Source organism: Myotis myotis, unplaced genomic scaffold (assembly GCF_014108235.1).
Source record: "Myotis myotis isolate mMyoMyo1 unplaced genomic scaffold, mMyoMyo1.p scaffold_m19_p_9, whole genome shotgun sequence".
Taxonomy (NCBI): Eukaryota; Metazoa; Chordata; class Mammalia; order Chiroptera; family Vespertilionidae; genus Myotis; species Myotis myotis.
Genome location: NW_023416401.1, coordinates 29,531,220 through 29,546,321, shown reverse-complemented (window position 1 = coordinate 29,546,321; position 15,102 = coordinate 29,531,220). Strand labels below are relative to the sequence as shown.

At 37.8% G+C, this 15,102-nt stretch overlaps 1 protein-coding gene across 8 annotated transcripts in view; it reads right to left on the bottom strand.

The window, feature by feature from the left end:
• TXNRD3 (thioredoxin reductase 3) overlaps positions 1-15,102 on the bottom strand; it is a 35,792-nt gene that overhangs the window by 10,124 nt on the left and 10,566 nt on the right. For all 8 annotated transcript variants that reach the window (XR_004969998.1, XM_036322605.1, XM_036322606.1 and 5 more), the window contains exons 6-12: positions 12,673-12,792; positions 11,123-11,265; positions 9,170-9,285; positions 7,908-8,133; positions 7,347-7,439; positions 2,363-2,439; positions 1,634-1,790 (exon numbers count right to left, since the gene is read on the bottom strand). Coding sequence is in view for 7 of the 8 variants with exons in the window: in XM_036322605.1 (XP_036178498.1) it covers positions 1,634-1,790; positions 2,363-2,439; positions 7,347-7,439; positions 7,908-8,133; positions 9,170-9,285; positions 11,123-11,265; positions 12,673-12,792 (932 nt within the window). In the remaining variant the exon portion in view is untranslated. The remainder of the gene's footprint in view (positions 1-1,633; positions 1,791-2,362; positions 2,440-7,346; positions 7,440-7,907; positions 8,134-9,169; positions 9,286-11,122; positions 11,266-12,672; positions 12,793-15,102) is intronic.

Below are 15,102 nucleotides of genomic sequence, written 5' to 3'. Positions count from 1 at the left end.
CTCGAGGATATGAAAAAGGACCAAATAGAAATTATGCATACACTGACTGAAATAAAGAATTTTATACAGAGATCCAACAGCAGACTAGAGGATCACAAGAATCAAGTCAAAGATTTGAAATACGAAGAAGTGAAAAACACCCAACTGGAAAAGCAAAAAGAAAACAGAATCCAAAAATACGAAGATGGTGTAAGGAGCCTCTGGGACAACTTCAAGCAAACCAACATCTGAATTATAGGGGTTCCAGAAGTAGAGAGAGAGCAAGATATTGAAAACCTATTTGAAGAAATAATGACAGAAAACTTCCCCTACCTGGTACAAGAATTAGACTTATAAGTCCAGGAAGCACAGAGAACCCCAAACAAAAGGAATCCAAAGAGCACCACACCAAGACACATCATAATTAAAATGCCAAGAGCAAAAGACAAAGAGAGAATATTAAAAGCAGCAAGAGAAAAACAGTCAGTTACCTACAAGGGAGTACCCATAAAATTGTCGGCTGATTTCTCAACAGAAACTTTGCAGGCCAGAAGGGAGTGGCAAGACATATTCAAAGTGATGAATAGCAAGAACCTACAACCAAGATTACTTTACCCAGCAAAGCTATCATTCAGAATTGAAGGTCAGATAAAGAGCTTCACAGATAAGAAAAAGCTAAAGGAGTTCATCACCACCAAACCAGTATTATATGAAATGCTGAAAGGTATTCTTTAAGAAGAGGAAGAAGAAAAAGGTAAAGATAAAAATTATGAACAACAAGTACATATCTATCAACAAGTGAATCTAAAAATCACGTGAATAAAAAATCTGATGAACAGAATAAACTGGTGAATATATTAGAATCAGGGGCATAGAAAGGGAGAGGCTAAATTAGCACCTCCTTAGAGATTCAAGTGCCAGTGTACCCAGTGGTCAGAGTGGACTGACAATTCTCAGGGGGAAAGGGGTGTGGGGGGTGCAGGAAGAGACTGGACAAAAATCGCACACCTATGGATGAGGACAGTGGGGGGGAGGTGGGTAAGGGCAGAGGGTGGGGTGGGAATCGGGTGGAGGGGAGTTATGGGGGAAATAAAGAGGAACAACTGTAATAATCTGAACAATAAAGATTTAATTTAGAAAAAAAAAAAAGACTGTGAAAGGTAGAGGAGACTGTAGTAATCACCTAATTCAAACCATCAGCTTTGCAGATGGTGAAACTGAGGTTAAGAGAAGTGAAACAACTTGACCAGGTTCACACACTAAGCAGGCAATGAAGCCAGGGCCAGCATCCCAATCCACTCTGAGTGTCCCTCCTACTCTGTGACAGTGCAACCATCCACCTGGGAGGCCTCTTTAGATCTCTTCAGTCAGAATGAACTGCTCCTCTCTCTTCTTACTCAGGACCCCCACCTACCTATAAGCCCTTGGTACTGGAACCATACCAATCCTTTGTATATCACCCAGCACAACATCTTGCACATACAGATATTTAAAAAATATTTTTGAAAACCATTAGTAAATAATAAGTTAACTGCAAATGATTTGTGAGGAACCCTTTACTTGCAAAACAAGCACACAAATTTTATTTGTACTGATTTTTTAAGTCAAAATTTTTATTTAGATATTATCTCAAAAACAACAATAAGAAACGTACCTTTTCTGAATGACCCCCAAAAAGTCTTCGAGCCAACAGCTTGCCTGCCTGTATAGCGACGGGAGTGAGCTCAAGTTTACCTTCCAGGACATCTCCGACAGCATAAACATAGGGCACGTTGGTCTGTTCTATGTCGTTGACTGGTATTTTGCCACTCCTATTCAATTTTGAAAGTAAATATATATATGACTAGCTCTATGCTGCTGGATGACTAGCACTATTCCAAGAGGACTAAGTACATAAAGAAAAGACCTCTCTCTCAGAACTCATGCACCTCAGTCATCACCTGTCTGTAAGACCAATGACTTATAATAACAAAGGTATCTGTAGTTCCAAAAGAAAACACCTTGCTGATTGATGAAACTATGCTCATTTTTTGGATGTCGAGGATATTCCCAGATTTCCCCCAGAACTTCACGCAGAGCTTTGAAATTTTTCTCCTTGCCTGACCAAGGATATAAAATTTACTTTAATTCAGATAGTAGGTGAAAAAATAATTGTTTTAATTTTATTTTTTAAAATCATGCATGAGCTCTTTAAGGCACACAATAGTTACTGATTGATTAATGAAAAAAATTGATAATAGAGCTGGGACAGTATTTACTATAAAATAACATTAAAGCATTTAAAAATGTTGCAACTTAGTAATTAAAAGAGAATTTTAAGAGGTGATCTGTAGAAGCATTTTGCTTTGTGCATTAATAGTGCAATGATCCCACAGGTACATACTTCTCACTGACTTTGACACCAATCTTCTCCAAGCCTATTTTCCTTGTAGAGGGCTCACGGCCAACTGCTAATAAAACCTATATTTAGAGAGAGATAAATTATCAATATCAGGAATGAAAGCAGGAACATCACTATAGATCAGCGGTTCTCAACCTGTGGGTCGTGACCCCTTTGAGGGTTGAACGACCATTTCACAGGGGTCGCCTAAGACCATTGGAAAACACATATATAATTACATATTGTTTTTGTGATTAAACACTATGCTTTAATTATGTTCCATTTGTAACAATGAAATTGGGGGTCACCACAACATGAGGAACTGTATTAAAGGGTCATGGCATTAGGAAGATTGAGAACCACTGCTATAGATCCTTCAGACATTAAAATACTAATAACTATTATGAATGCCTTATGCCAATAAATTTGACAGATTAAGTAGATTCCTTTTTTTGAGGTCAAAGTGCAGTTTTAATTGAGGTATAATTGATATATAACATATTAGCTTCGGGTGTACAACATAATTTGATATTTGTATATATTGTGAAATGATCACCACAGTAAGTCTAGTTAACATCCATCACCACGCAGTTATACAAATTTTTTTCTTATGATGGGAACTTTTAAGATCTCTCTTAGCAACTTTCAAATATACAATACAGTATTATTAGCTACAGTCACCATGCTGTACATTACATCCCCCAAAGAGACTCCTTGACACAATTTATCAAACTTACACACAAATCTGAATAAGGCTTTGTTACATGCTGAATTATGCCTCCACCCAAATTTATGTGTTGAAGACCTAACTCCCAATACCTAATCCCTAATACTTATCAAAATGTGACTGATTAGAATGAGACAGGACCTTTAAAGAGGTAAGTAACATAAAATGAGGCCATTAAGGCAGGGCTTAATCCAACATGACTAGAGTCCTTATTAGAACACACACATACAGAGTCCGGAACAATCACGTAAAGACAGAGAGAAGGCAACCAACCACCTGCTAGCCAAGGAGAGAGGCCTAGAAGAAACCAATTCTACTGACACCTTGGTCTCATGCTTCTGGCCTCCAGAACTGTGAGAAATTAAATTTCCTTTGCCTAAGCCACTCTATCTGTAGTATTTTGTTATGCTAGCCCTAGCTAATATACCCTATTTTCATTAAGGAAACTGAATGCACAATTTATAAAATTCCTATTAATTAACTCCAGACCCAAATGACTTCACTTGTAAAGTCGATTGAACACACAAGTAAACAATAACACTAGTGGTATACAAACTCTTCCAGAAAAAAGAGAAAGGAGTCTTCCCAACTCCTTTTTATGAAGCCAGCATAAACATCTGACACCAAAATCAAACAAGGATATTTAAATAAAATTATAAGCCAATATCTCCATGAACATAAGATATAAAATCGTTAACAAAATCTTAGCAAATCAAATATAACAGTACTTAAAAAGGATAATTGATCATGACCAAATGAGGTTTGTTCCAAAAATACAAATTTGATTTAACATGCAAAAATCAATGTAATTCATCATTTTAACAGAATAAAGGAGAAAACAAATTAATCATCCCAACAGATGTGGGAAAAGCATTTGACAGAACTTTACACCCTTGAGGATTCTAATTAAATCCTCAGCACACTAAGAATAAAAGAAAACTTCCCAAACTGATAAAAGCCATCTGTAAACAAAAGAACAGCTTTATATCCTAGCAATCATAAAAGACTGAATGCTTAGGATCACCCCTAAGATTGGTGTCAGATGAGGATATGCACTCACAATGTCTACTTAGCACTATACTGGAGTTCTTAACCAGTGCAACAAAGCAAAAAAAAGAAACAAAAAGCATGTAGATTGGAAAGAAGAAACCAAACTGATTTTTATACAGAGACATAAATCCTAAGACTCTACACAAGGTCAATATACAGAAATCATTTGTATTTCTATATACTATCAACTAATACTAAAGTTAAAAAATTTAAATACCATTTACAATAGCTTAAAAAACATAAAATACTAAAGATAAATTAGCAAAATATAAAAAAGACCTCTAGAGAAAAATGATGATATATTGCTGAGAGAAACTAAAGAATATGTAACTTTATACCCGTATATTTGGTAACTTAGATGAAATGGACTAATTCTTAGAAAAATGTAATTAATCAAAAGTAACTCAAGAAAAAAATAGCCTTAAACAGCCTTTGATTGTTTAAAAAAAAAATGAATCAGTGGTTATAAAATATATATATTCACAGAAAATTCTACATTCAGATGGTTGCATCAGTGAATTCTAGCAAACAAAGAATGTTCTAATATCACATAAATTCTTCCAGAGAACAGAAAAGAGGAAACATACTCCAAACTTCTTTCATGAGTTAGAATATCATAAGTTAGAAAATCTGAACATTTCAATATGTGTAAGGAAATTATAAGCCAATGATTCATGAATATAATGCAAAAATTCTAAATAAACAAATAAAACAACATATAAATAGTAGGAATAAAAGGTTGATTGAAGATTAGAAAATCAATATAATTCAACACATTAACAAATTTAAAAAAAACTTGATTATCAACAGCTACAAAAGGAACTATTACAACTGAACTCATACACTTATGATTTAAAAAAACATCAAAAATAACCAAAAACCCTTAGCATCAGGAAACAGAAAAGAATTTTTTTAAAAAATATTTTTATTTATTTCAGAGAGGAAGGGAGAGGGGGAGAGAGAGAGAAACATCAATGATGAGAAAGAATCATTGATCGCTGCCTCCTGCACGCCCCCTACTGGGGATTGAGCCTGCAACCCGGGTGGGCATGTGCCCTTCACCAGAATAGAACCAGGGACCCTTCAGTCCTCAGGCTGAGGTTCTATCCACTGAGCCAAACCGGCTAGGGCCAGAAAAGAATTTCTTTAACTTGATTAAGAATCTATAGCAAAACCCTACCAAAAACATTATTCTTAAATAAGGAAAAACGGAATACATTCCTTCGATACTGAGAACAAGACAAGCATGGCTGCTATGGCCATTTCTGGTTAGCACTGTACTGGAGGTCCGAGCTAGCAGGGTACTTATACAAGATGAAGAAGTAATGAGGAAGACAGTGGAAAAGAGAAATAAACTGTGGTTATTCACAAATAATATGAATAGGTACAAAGAAAACTCAAAATAATCTAAGAATAAATGATCAAATAAGAGTTTTTATTTTCTAATATATTTTTTACTTTGACTCTCTACATTTCCTTTTTTAACTAAAAAAAGTGTATAAGAGTATATAAAACATACATGTACAGTTTGTATTAAAACTATAAACTTTACAAAAGAAATGTTGTCATCCAAACACCAGCAATTTAAATTAGAATTGTTGTCATCCAAAATAATCCATGGAATGTTCACCTTTTTGGATATTTCATATTTGTTTTTTGAAAATATATTTATTATTGTCTTTATTATAAAACTAGAGGCTCGGTGCATGATTTCATGCACTTGGGGGGGGGGCGAACACTTAGCCTGGCCTGCACCCTCTTGCAGCCTGGAACCCCTTGCTCCTTACCGCCTGCCTGAAGCAGAGGTGGGAGAGGCTCCTGCCACCACCTCTGCGCTTGCCAGCCTTGAGCCTGGCTTCTGGCTGAGTGGCGCTCCTCCTGTGGGAGTGCACTGACCACCAGGGGGCAGCTCCTGCATTGAGTGTTTGTGCCGGGAGCCAGTCCATCCTTGCTGTTTCAAGGGACCTGGCATATATGGCATACTGTTCTTAATATTGTTTGCTCACCTTCTTGGCACTATGTGTTTTAACCAAGGTCACCTCTCTGAGAAAGGTTGTTTCCCCAGGTAGGGATTTTCCTCTGAAGTTAGGGAGGGAATAAAACCCCTTAACTAAGTGCCAGGAGGGTAATTAATCACTTTAACTATGAACAATCATGCTTAAGCTACATAATCTTTACTCCCTGGAATGGAGATAAGAAACGCCCTAACCTTTGGAATGGAGATTGATAGGATTGGAATCAACTGGTATAAATACAGATGTAACAAGACAACTGGACACAGAACCTACACAGAACCTAGAGACAGAAGAACTTCGCTGGAGAGAACATGGCAAAAGATCCTGGACAGAAATTGGCCACAGAACCTAGAGACAGAACCTAGCGAGAAAACATGGTAAAAGATCCTGGACAGAAACTGGCCACAGAACCTAGAGACAGAACCTAGCGAGAGAACATGGCTGAAGAACCTAGAGACAGAACCTGGCTACAGAACCTGGATAGAACATGGCAAGAGAACCTGACTAGAACCTGGTGACTGAACCTGGCTGGAGAACCTGGACAGAACCTGGCTGGAGAACCTAGTGAGGGAACATGGCTACAGAACCTGGCTGGAGAACCTGGAGAACCTAGCAAGAGAACATGGACACAGAACCTGGCTGGAGATCCTAACCAGAACTTCGCTGGAGATCCTGACCAGAACTTGGCTGGAGATCCTGGCTAGGCTGCTGATCAACTGAACGCTGTCTCCATGTCATTCCTTCTTCGCCGACTCCGTCCACACCTTTGGGGATCCCTGGACCTGCTGGGGTTGGACCCCAGCATGTTTGCTCCCTGGTCGTAAGTGCATGTCATAGCGACTGGTCGTTCTGCTGTTTGGTCAATTTGCATATTAGGGTTTTATTATATAGGATAGATTCATTTTTTTATTGCAAAAATATTCAAATGCAGAAATGTGTAAGATATCTAATGCCCCTGAACAAAGTACTAATAACAGTCAGGTATATCTGCTTCCATATTTTGTTCTATGTACAGTTACACATACACATGTATTTTAGCATGGTATTCTTCATATACCATTATCAAATGCCATATTTATTAAACTCTAACAAAGAATCCAAAAAATGTTAAGCTGTTATAATGTTCCCATAAGCTTCTTCTGTGCTAATTTATGAGTGTGTTCAGCCACTTCCTGCTTATAAAATAAAAACTTACTGTGTTATATACTCCTTCAATAGTTTCTGGTCCTTCAGTGGATTTAGCCACTATTTTCAGCTTCCCAGGTGAACCTTTCTCCAACTGTTGAACCTAGTAAGGATAAACAATGTAATGATTCTATCTAAAGGGGACAAAAAAAAATGGTCCTAGGGTATACATGTGAGTGTGGGTGTACAGGGACCCAGCCAGAAAGGCAGAGAGGGAAGGGAAGGCTTATTTGTTTAAAGATGAGAAAAACTGCAGGCCATGATGATAGAAAAAAAGAAGACAATTAGCTGAAGAGGGGATGTCCCCGAAAAGGTGAGAGAAGGTGAGGGGAACAGTGAGAGAAGAGAAATCCGAGCTGAGAGGAGGAAGGACACCACCGTGTCAGAGGAGGAGGGGACCGGGACCAAAGGGGCCAGTTTTGTAGATCCAGGGTGGGAACATTGTCTGCAAGGTTTGCTACTGAGTACAGACCAATTTATTTAATAAAGTGGAGGGGGAGTAAAATAAAAAGCTAAAGAGAGCGAGAATAAAAAGAAAATAAAAGGAATTCCAAATGTCATTCAGACTCACCATCACAGGTATAAATTTTCTTAAGAACTTAACACCATGTTGCTCCATGTAGGAACCCACTTTCTCTGCCATTTCTTGATCAAAGCCACGAAGAAGGACTGAACGCACCATAACTGTGACATCTAAGCCAATACCAGCCAGAAATCCTGCACATTCCAGAGCCACATAAGATGCACCAACTACTAATGTTTTGCCAGGGCAATAAGGCAGAGAAAAAAGGTCATCACTGAAAAATAAAAATAAGAAAAAGAACACCTAGGCAATAAAAATTACATGAGTTACGTAGGTTTCAATGTCTTTTGTTGGCTGAATTGCAATTTGGGGCTTGAATGAAGGAACACTAGAAGAATTTAGAGGTTTGTAATAGTTTCTCCTGTGGACGAGGAAGTACACCTCCATTTTTTCAAAATCAAATTAGTGGATCACAAGCAAAGTTTTTTAAAAAACAGAACAGAAAATGTTAGACTACATTATATGTGATAAGAGAAAATACTATTTTGTAAGTTTTGGATATGTGTGTGTGTTCACCCGAGTACTAACAGCACAATAAAAAATGTATTTCTTGCCCTAACCGGTTTGGCTCAGTGGATAGAGCATCAGCCTGCAGACTGAAGGGTCCCAGGTTCGATTCCGATCAAGGGCATGTACCTTGGTTGTGGGCACATCCCCAGTGGGGAGTGTGCAGGAGGCAGCTGATCGATGTTTCTCTCTCATTGATGTTTCTAACTCTCTATCCTTCTCCCTTCCTCTCTGTAAAAAATCAATAAAATATATATATATATATATATATATATATATATATATATATATATATATATTTTAATGTACTTCTTAATGTGCATCTGGTCAAAAAAGCTTTGAAAGTCATTGTACTACATTATACACTGTCCTCTGTAGAACTATCCAGGGGAGATTCCTATTAAACCGCAGTATTAGGAATAGCCACGATTCTCCTGATCAGCCAGTTCATTATTAGACACTAAAACTTAAAGCTAATTGTATTCGTTGACCTCCAGGAAGTTTAGGGCAAATTCTCAGAGCAATTACCTAGAAACATATAGCATATTTTTGTAGGTAAATTCGATCTTATTATTTACCTAACCTTATTTTCTCTTTGCTCCATTATGTTAACTACATAGCTTTTTGCATTGTATATACGTACCTTTATTCATCATTTCAAATCTTTGTGAAATAAAACAGGGAATAAACTGGAAACTCATAAACATAATATAATTTAATTAAAATGGCCAATTTACTCTTACCTAGTAATACAGTATTCTTTATCTCCTTGGATTCCCAAATACCGTGGCCTTGCACCTGTTGCTATGACAAATTTTGCAGCAGTATAATAAGTCTCTTGTCCTTTTCTATTGGTTGCCTTTAAAAAAGAAAAGTAAACTTCACTTCTCAACCAATACTACAAAGTACCAGACACCATGACAAACTAGTTACCACCCTTATGGAGCTTCCCATCAACAGGAACAGACCTGCAAAAATAGCAATGCAGTATGATAAGCACCACCATAGAAAATAGAAGTCTTTACAAAACATTAACCAAAAGACCACAGTGGGAGTGGAGTAGGGGACTGGAACGCTAGGCAAGAAAGGCTCCATAGTTAGTAACGTTTTAAGTAGGGATGAGAAAAGTGAAAAGATTTTAGAGAAATTGACATCTAAAGAGAGAATAGTACATAAAAATGCACACAGGCCTGAAAGCAGCTGGCATATGGGGAACAGGGCATGTACCTTGGTTGCGGGCACATACCCAGTAGGGATTGTGCAGGAGGCAGCTGATTGATGTTTCTAACTCTCTATCCCAACTCCTTCCTCTCTGTGAAACATCAATAAAATATATTTTTAAAAATATTCAAAAAGCAATGAAAGTGTTTAAACTAGGAGGTGGTTTCAGTGGGAGAGAGGGAGGGCAGCCTGGAGACAAGGACCTGCTACAAACAAACGGTGCAAGCTGTGAAGATGAAGTGGGAGGAACCTGAAGTTTCCTGCTGGAGTAACTGGAGAGACACTGGTATCACTAAGTGAGCAAGCATAGAAGAGGCAGTCTGGCTGAGAATGATAGGCTTATTCAACCAACTATACCAGGCAAATGACAGTGTGAATACGGATACTGACTGGAGTATACCAGGTATTTCTAGTTATGTTCCATGTGAATGATGCCATTTAAATTAGCCCATGTATAGTTCTAAAGGGGTAGCTTTAATTGGACCACCTCACACCTTTCTAGAGACAAGAAATGACTACAAAATACCCTCAAATTCTGTCAAGATCACTGCACACTATGCTACAAAAGCAGAGTATAAAAATAAATGGGTGCTGAGGATGATATTTGGCCATCTTTCATAACTCCAATTTAAAATATATTTTTTAAAATATATTTTATTGATTTTTTACAGAGAGGAAGGGAGAGAGATAGAGAGCTAGAAACATCGATGAGAGAGAAACATCAATCAGCTGCCTCCTGCCTATCTCCCACTGGGGATGTGCCCGCAACCCAGGTACATGCCCTTGACCGGAATCGAACCTGGGACCCTTCAGTCCGCAGGCCAATGCTCTATCCACTGAGCCAAACCGGTTTTGGCTAAAAGTTTTGTGTTCATTAAAATGGTTTCATTTTCCTTACATTTTGATCATATAACACATAAATATTACATATATAAATTTATAAAAATATACTAATTCTTATGCTACCTTTAATACTTTTATGAATATATATTAACGTTTCAATTAAGGTTTCATTTTTTTAATTAACACTATTAAAATTTTGATTGTTTACAATTGTTTAAACTTTTTCTTTTAAGATGGCAATGAGCCTGACCAGTGTGCTCAGTGGTTGAGCATGACCTATGAGCCTGCACCCCGTCAGGCACATGCTGGGGTGCAGGCTCGAGCCTCAGTAGGAGGTGTGCAGGAGGCAACCAAACCATGTATCTCTTTCATCATTGATGTTTCTATCTCTCGCCTTCTCCCTTCCTCTCTGAAATTAATTAAAAAATTTTTTTAAAGATGGCAAATAAGTTTAAATCAAGAGTTTTCTTTAAAAGGCATTTCTTAATTTAGCCAGACTTGTGAAATGCACTAACAATGGAGGAGCATGCGCTAGCTGCAGTCCTTAACGTAAACATGGAATTCTAGTTCAAGGCACGTACAAGCAGTAATAAAGGGAAAGCAATGAACAAGATAAAATATTCAGAGAGTACCTTTATTTTATGGCGTTCGACAAATTCTCCATAGGAATTTACATAGGCCACAGACTTCTCCCTCAAAGACAGCCCATAGCTCCAATTTAGAGAGCCAATGTGGTTTTGAATAGCTTCTGTCATGATCTCCCAATTGTGCTTTACTGGAAATAAGTAACCAGGATGAAGTTATCAAGTGGCTCTTACTATAAATGGTAAATTATATACAACTGCACAAGCTGCATGACATATTGCTTTAAAAAATCAAGAAATGAACAGAAAATAAATAGCAACTTAAACCGTTTTTATACCAGTTATGGTTTATACTTATTCCTCTTTTATATTATAAAGCATGCAAAAAAGCATAATTCTGAAAAGAATAAAACTGGAAAAAATATCCATGGGGAACAGAATGGCGAAAACTAGCTCTCCCATGGCCGTGCATGCAAAGTTATGAGGCAAGAAGATCACTACTCAGGAGCACGCAAGGACATTTTCACATGGTTGGCTTGTTGCACGTGGCCTTCTGCATGTGAAGGGAAGCAGGTCTCAGGTCAGTGAGCACTGCATATTCGCCTCCCCAGACAGGCCCAGGTTAATCCCATCTGGTTCCCCCAGTGGTAGTTTTATGATAGTGCATATCCTATATTTCTTTGTGATAAATGTGGTTAGTACTCACCATTGCATAGCATTTTTATTAAAATGTACACGCACTTCCTTTTGAAGTTGGGATGGGAGTTGATGGAATCAGATTTCTCATCAACCCTGTACCTTTTAGGTGGAGTTTATTTCCAGGCATTCACCTTATCTGCTGCTGGTCCCCAAAGGAGACACCGTCTCCGTGCACCACCATATTTATAAGACACAGAAGCCAGCCGGCGGCTCCCATCAAACTAGATGAGACCCATGAAGACAAACCCAACCAACTAAGGGTTCACCTCTGGTCACATTTGGAGACTCACCGCCTCTAGCGCTCTCAAGAAAGGCTCCACCACTAATCATCAGGAACATGGGACATTACAGTGTAGGCAAGAGGAAGAGGTCACAGTACAGAAAGGCTTGGCCAACGTAAACGTTTATAATAAAGTCAACTAAGATTTTGCAATCCAGAGAGTCATTCCGTTACTACATTACCCAACTCCCACCCCATGACCCCAGGAGGTTACGACCCAGCAGTGGCACATACCCTCATATCCTAAGATAATTGCCTCACTTCCCCAATAGTTGGAAAAGCTATTTTTCCAACCCTTAAAGTATCATTTATCCCAAGGACCTTGTCAGTTAAATTCACACTTCATATCCTTGTTTCTGGTTATTGTTGTAAAAGACATTCTATATTAGAGGTTCCCACACATGGCTGCACATCAGGACCCCTGGGAATCATGTTAAAATATACAGATTCTAGGACCCACCTCAAACCTATGCAATCATGAGCAGGACCATAGGAGGCTCCTAATGAATGTTAATTAAACAAATTTTAAACTAGCTATAGAAATACAAATAGCAAGTCTTTCTCTAAGAAACTCATTCTTTTTTTTCTCTCAATCTACATTTTTTATACCAGTACCCACCTTGTTGATTATACTCCCAGCCAAATTTCCTTGAGTCTTTTAATGCCTGCCCCAAAAGGGCAGCTTGATGCATCAGTTTCTTAGGAATACAACCTACATTTACACAAGTACCACCAAGACCTGAAAAAGAAAATAATAATTTTAATGTTTGTTTTTGGGTGTGTGTGTGTATGTAGTTTTACACATGTGCGGCGGAGTCAGTGTTATTAAAATATGGAAATGGCCTGCCCAGTGTGGTTCAGTGGTTGAGCATTGACCTATGAACCAGGAGGTCATAGTACAATTCCCGGAGAGGCCACATGCCTGGGTTGTGAGCTCGATCCCCACTGTAGGGTGTGCAGGAAGCAGCCAATCAATGATTCTCATCATTGATGTTTCTACTTTTCTCTCCCTCTCCCTTCCTCTCTGAAATCAATAAAAATATATGTATTTTTAAATTAAAATATGGAGATGACAAATTTGAATGGTTGGGGGTCAACATCATACTCCACAATAACATGCAAATGATTACCCAGACTTTTTAAGCACAGGTCTGTGAAGGAGGCCCAAGGATGAGCAAAAATGTGGATGTGCATTTTAACAGTTTTCTGGAGATGCTGTCCAAAACTTTCATTTGAGTCTAACCTATGAAGGAATCAGAACTGTATTAATTACTAGGTGTACCGGTTAATAATGCGGATTTTGTAATCAAAGAAAACACAATAATTTCAAGAGAAACATCAAAAGTGCTTTATTTATAGTAATGTCCATCACTAGCTACACATTTTCCCCCATCTTTCTGGTATTTTGTGGATATTGTCCCAACAGAACTTTTCTTGTTTTGAGGCAAACCATTCAGAGACCCAATTTTCCATTTCTTTGTACGTTTTGAAGTGCTGCTCAGAAAGTGCGTGTGCCATTGATTGGAACAAGTGGTAATCTGAAGGAGCAAGGCCTGGTGAATACAGTAGGTGGGTTAATACTTCCCAGGCTAGATCTTTTAACGGATCTTTAACTGGTTTTGAAGTGTATGATGGTGCATTATCATGAAGCAAAATTACTTTGCCGTATCTTCTGGCACATTCTGGTCGTTTCATGATCAAAGCGTGGTTCAAATTGATTATTTGTTGTCGGCAGTGATCAGTATTAACGGTTTCACCTGGTTTTAGAAACTCATAATACACCACACCTGATCCCACCAAACGCAGAGCATTGTCTTCTTTCCGAAGCGATTTGGCCTTGCAGTCGATGTTGATGGTTGACCTGGATCAATCCATGATTTTGTGCGCTTGGGATTCTCAAAATAAATCCACTTTTCATTGCCAGTCACAATTCGATGCAAAAAAGACTTTCTTTCGTGCCAGTGAAGCAACATTTTACTGATGACTTTTCAGTTTTCCATTTATTTTTCGTTCAGTTGATGTGGCACCCATTTTCCTTCCTTTAAAATCTTTCCCTTTGCTTGTAAACGATCAGAAATTGTTTGCTGAGCAACGTTTAATCTTTCTGCAAGTTGTTTTTGAGTTTGACATGCATCTTCACCCAATAATGCTTGTAATTGTTGGTCTTCAAACTTTTTCAGTTGACCTGGACGTTCTTTGTCTTTCACATCAAAATCATCACTTTTAAAGTGTTTAAACCAGCGTTCACAAGTATCTTGAGATGGAGCATGTTCACCATAAGCTTCTGGAAGTATACGATAACTTTCAGCAGCACTTTTCTTCAAAATAATGAATTAAAACTTCCCACAAATGCTCTTTTTTTGGCATGAAATTCAACATTTTTAAGCATAAAAATATCTATGATGTTAACACCTTCAGAAAATTTGACATATGAAGTTTTTGTTAAATTTTTTAAAAATATATTTTATTGATTTTTTACAGAGAGGAAGGGAGAAGGATAGAGAGTTAGAAACATCAATGAGAGAGAAACATCGATCAGCTGCCTCCTGCACAGCCCCTACTGGGGATATGCCCGCAACCAAGGTATATGTCCTTTATCGGAATCGAACCTGGGACCCTTCAGTCCGCAGGCCGATGCTCTATCCACTGAGCCAACTGGTCAGGGTTGACATATGAAGTTTTGAAGCTTATTGTCAATACAATAAAAGAGCATACATATCAAATCGCATATATATATATATATACATATATATATATATACATATATATATACATATGTGTAATTCTATCTATTGAAAAAAATCCGCATTATTAACCAGTACACCTGGTATATACTAAACCAGTGGCCAGAACCCCAGATTCCAGACTTTTCTCTTTGTAACTCTGACTCCTCTGAGCCAATAGTAGGTCCACTGCAATGCAAATTAGCTTTACTAATATAAAATTCTTGGCTATAATTTTTTTAGTAAGGTTGAATTTTTAAAAATAATTTTCATATTTTGTCAGGGCTCTGGCAGCAAATAGATGACAACTTCAAGCTGGGTAATTA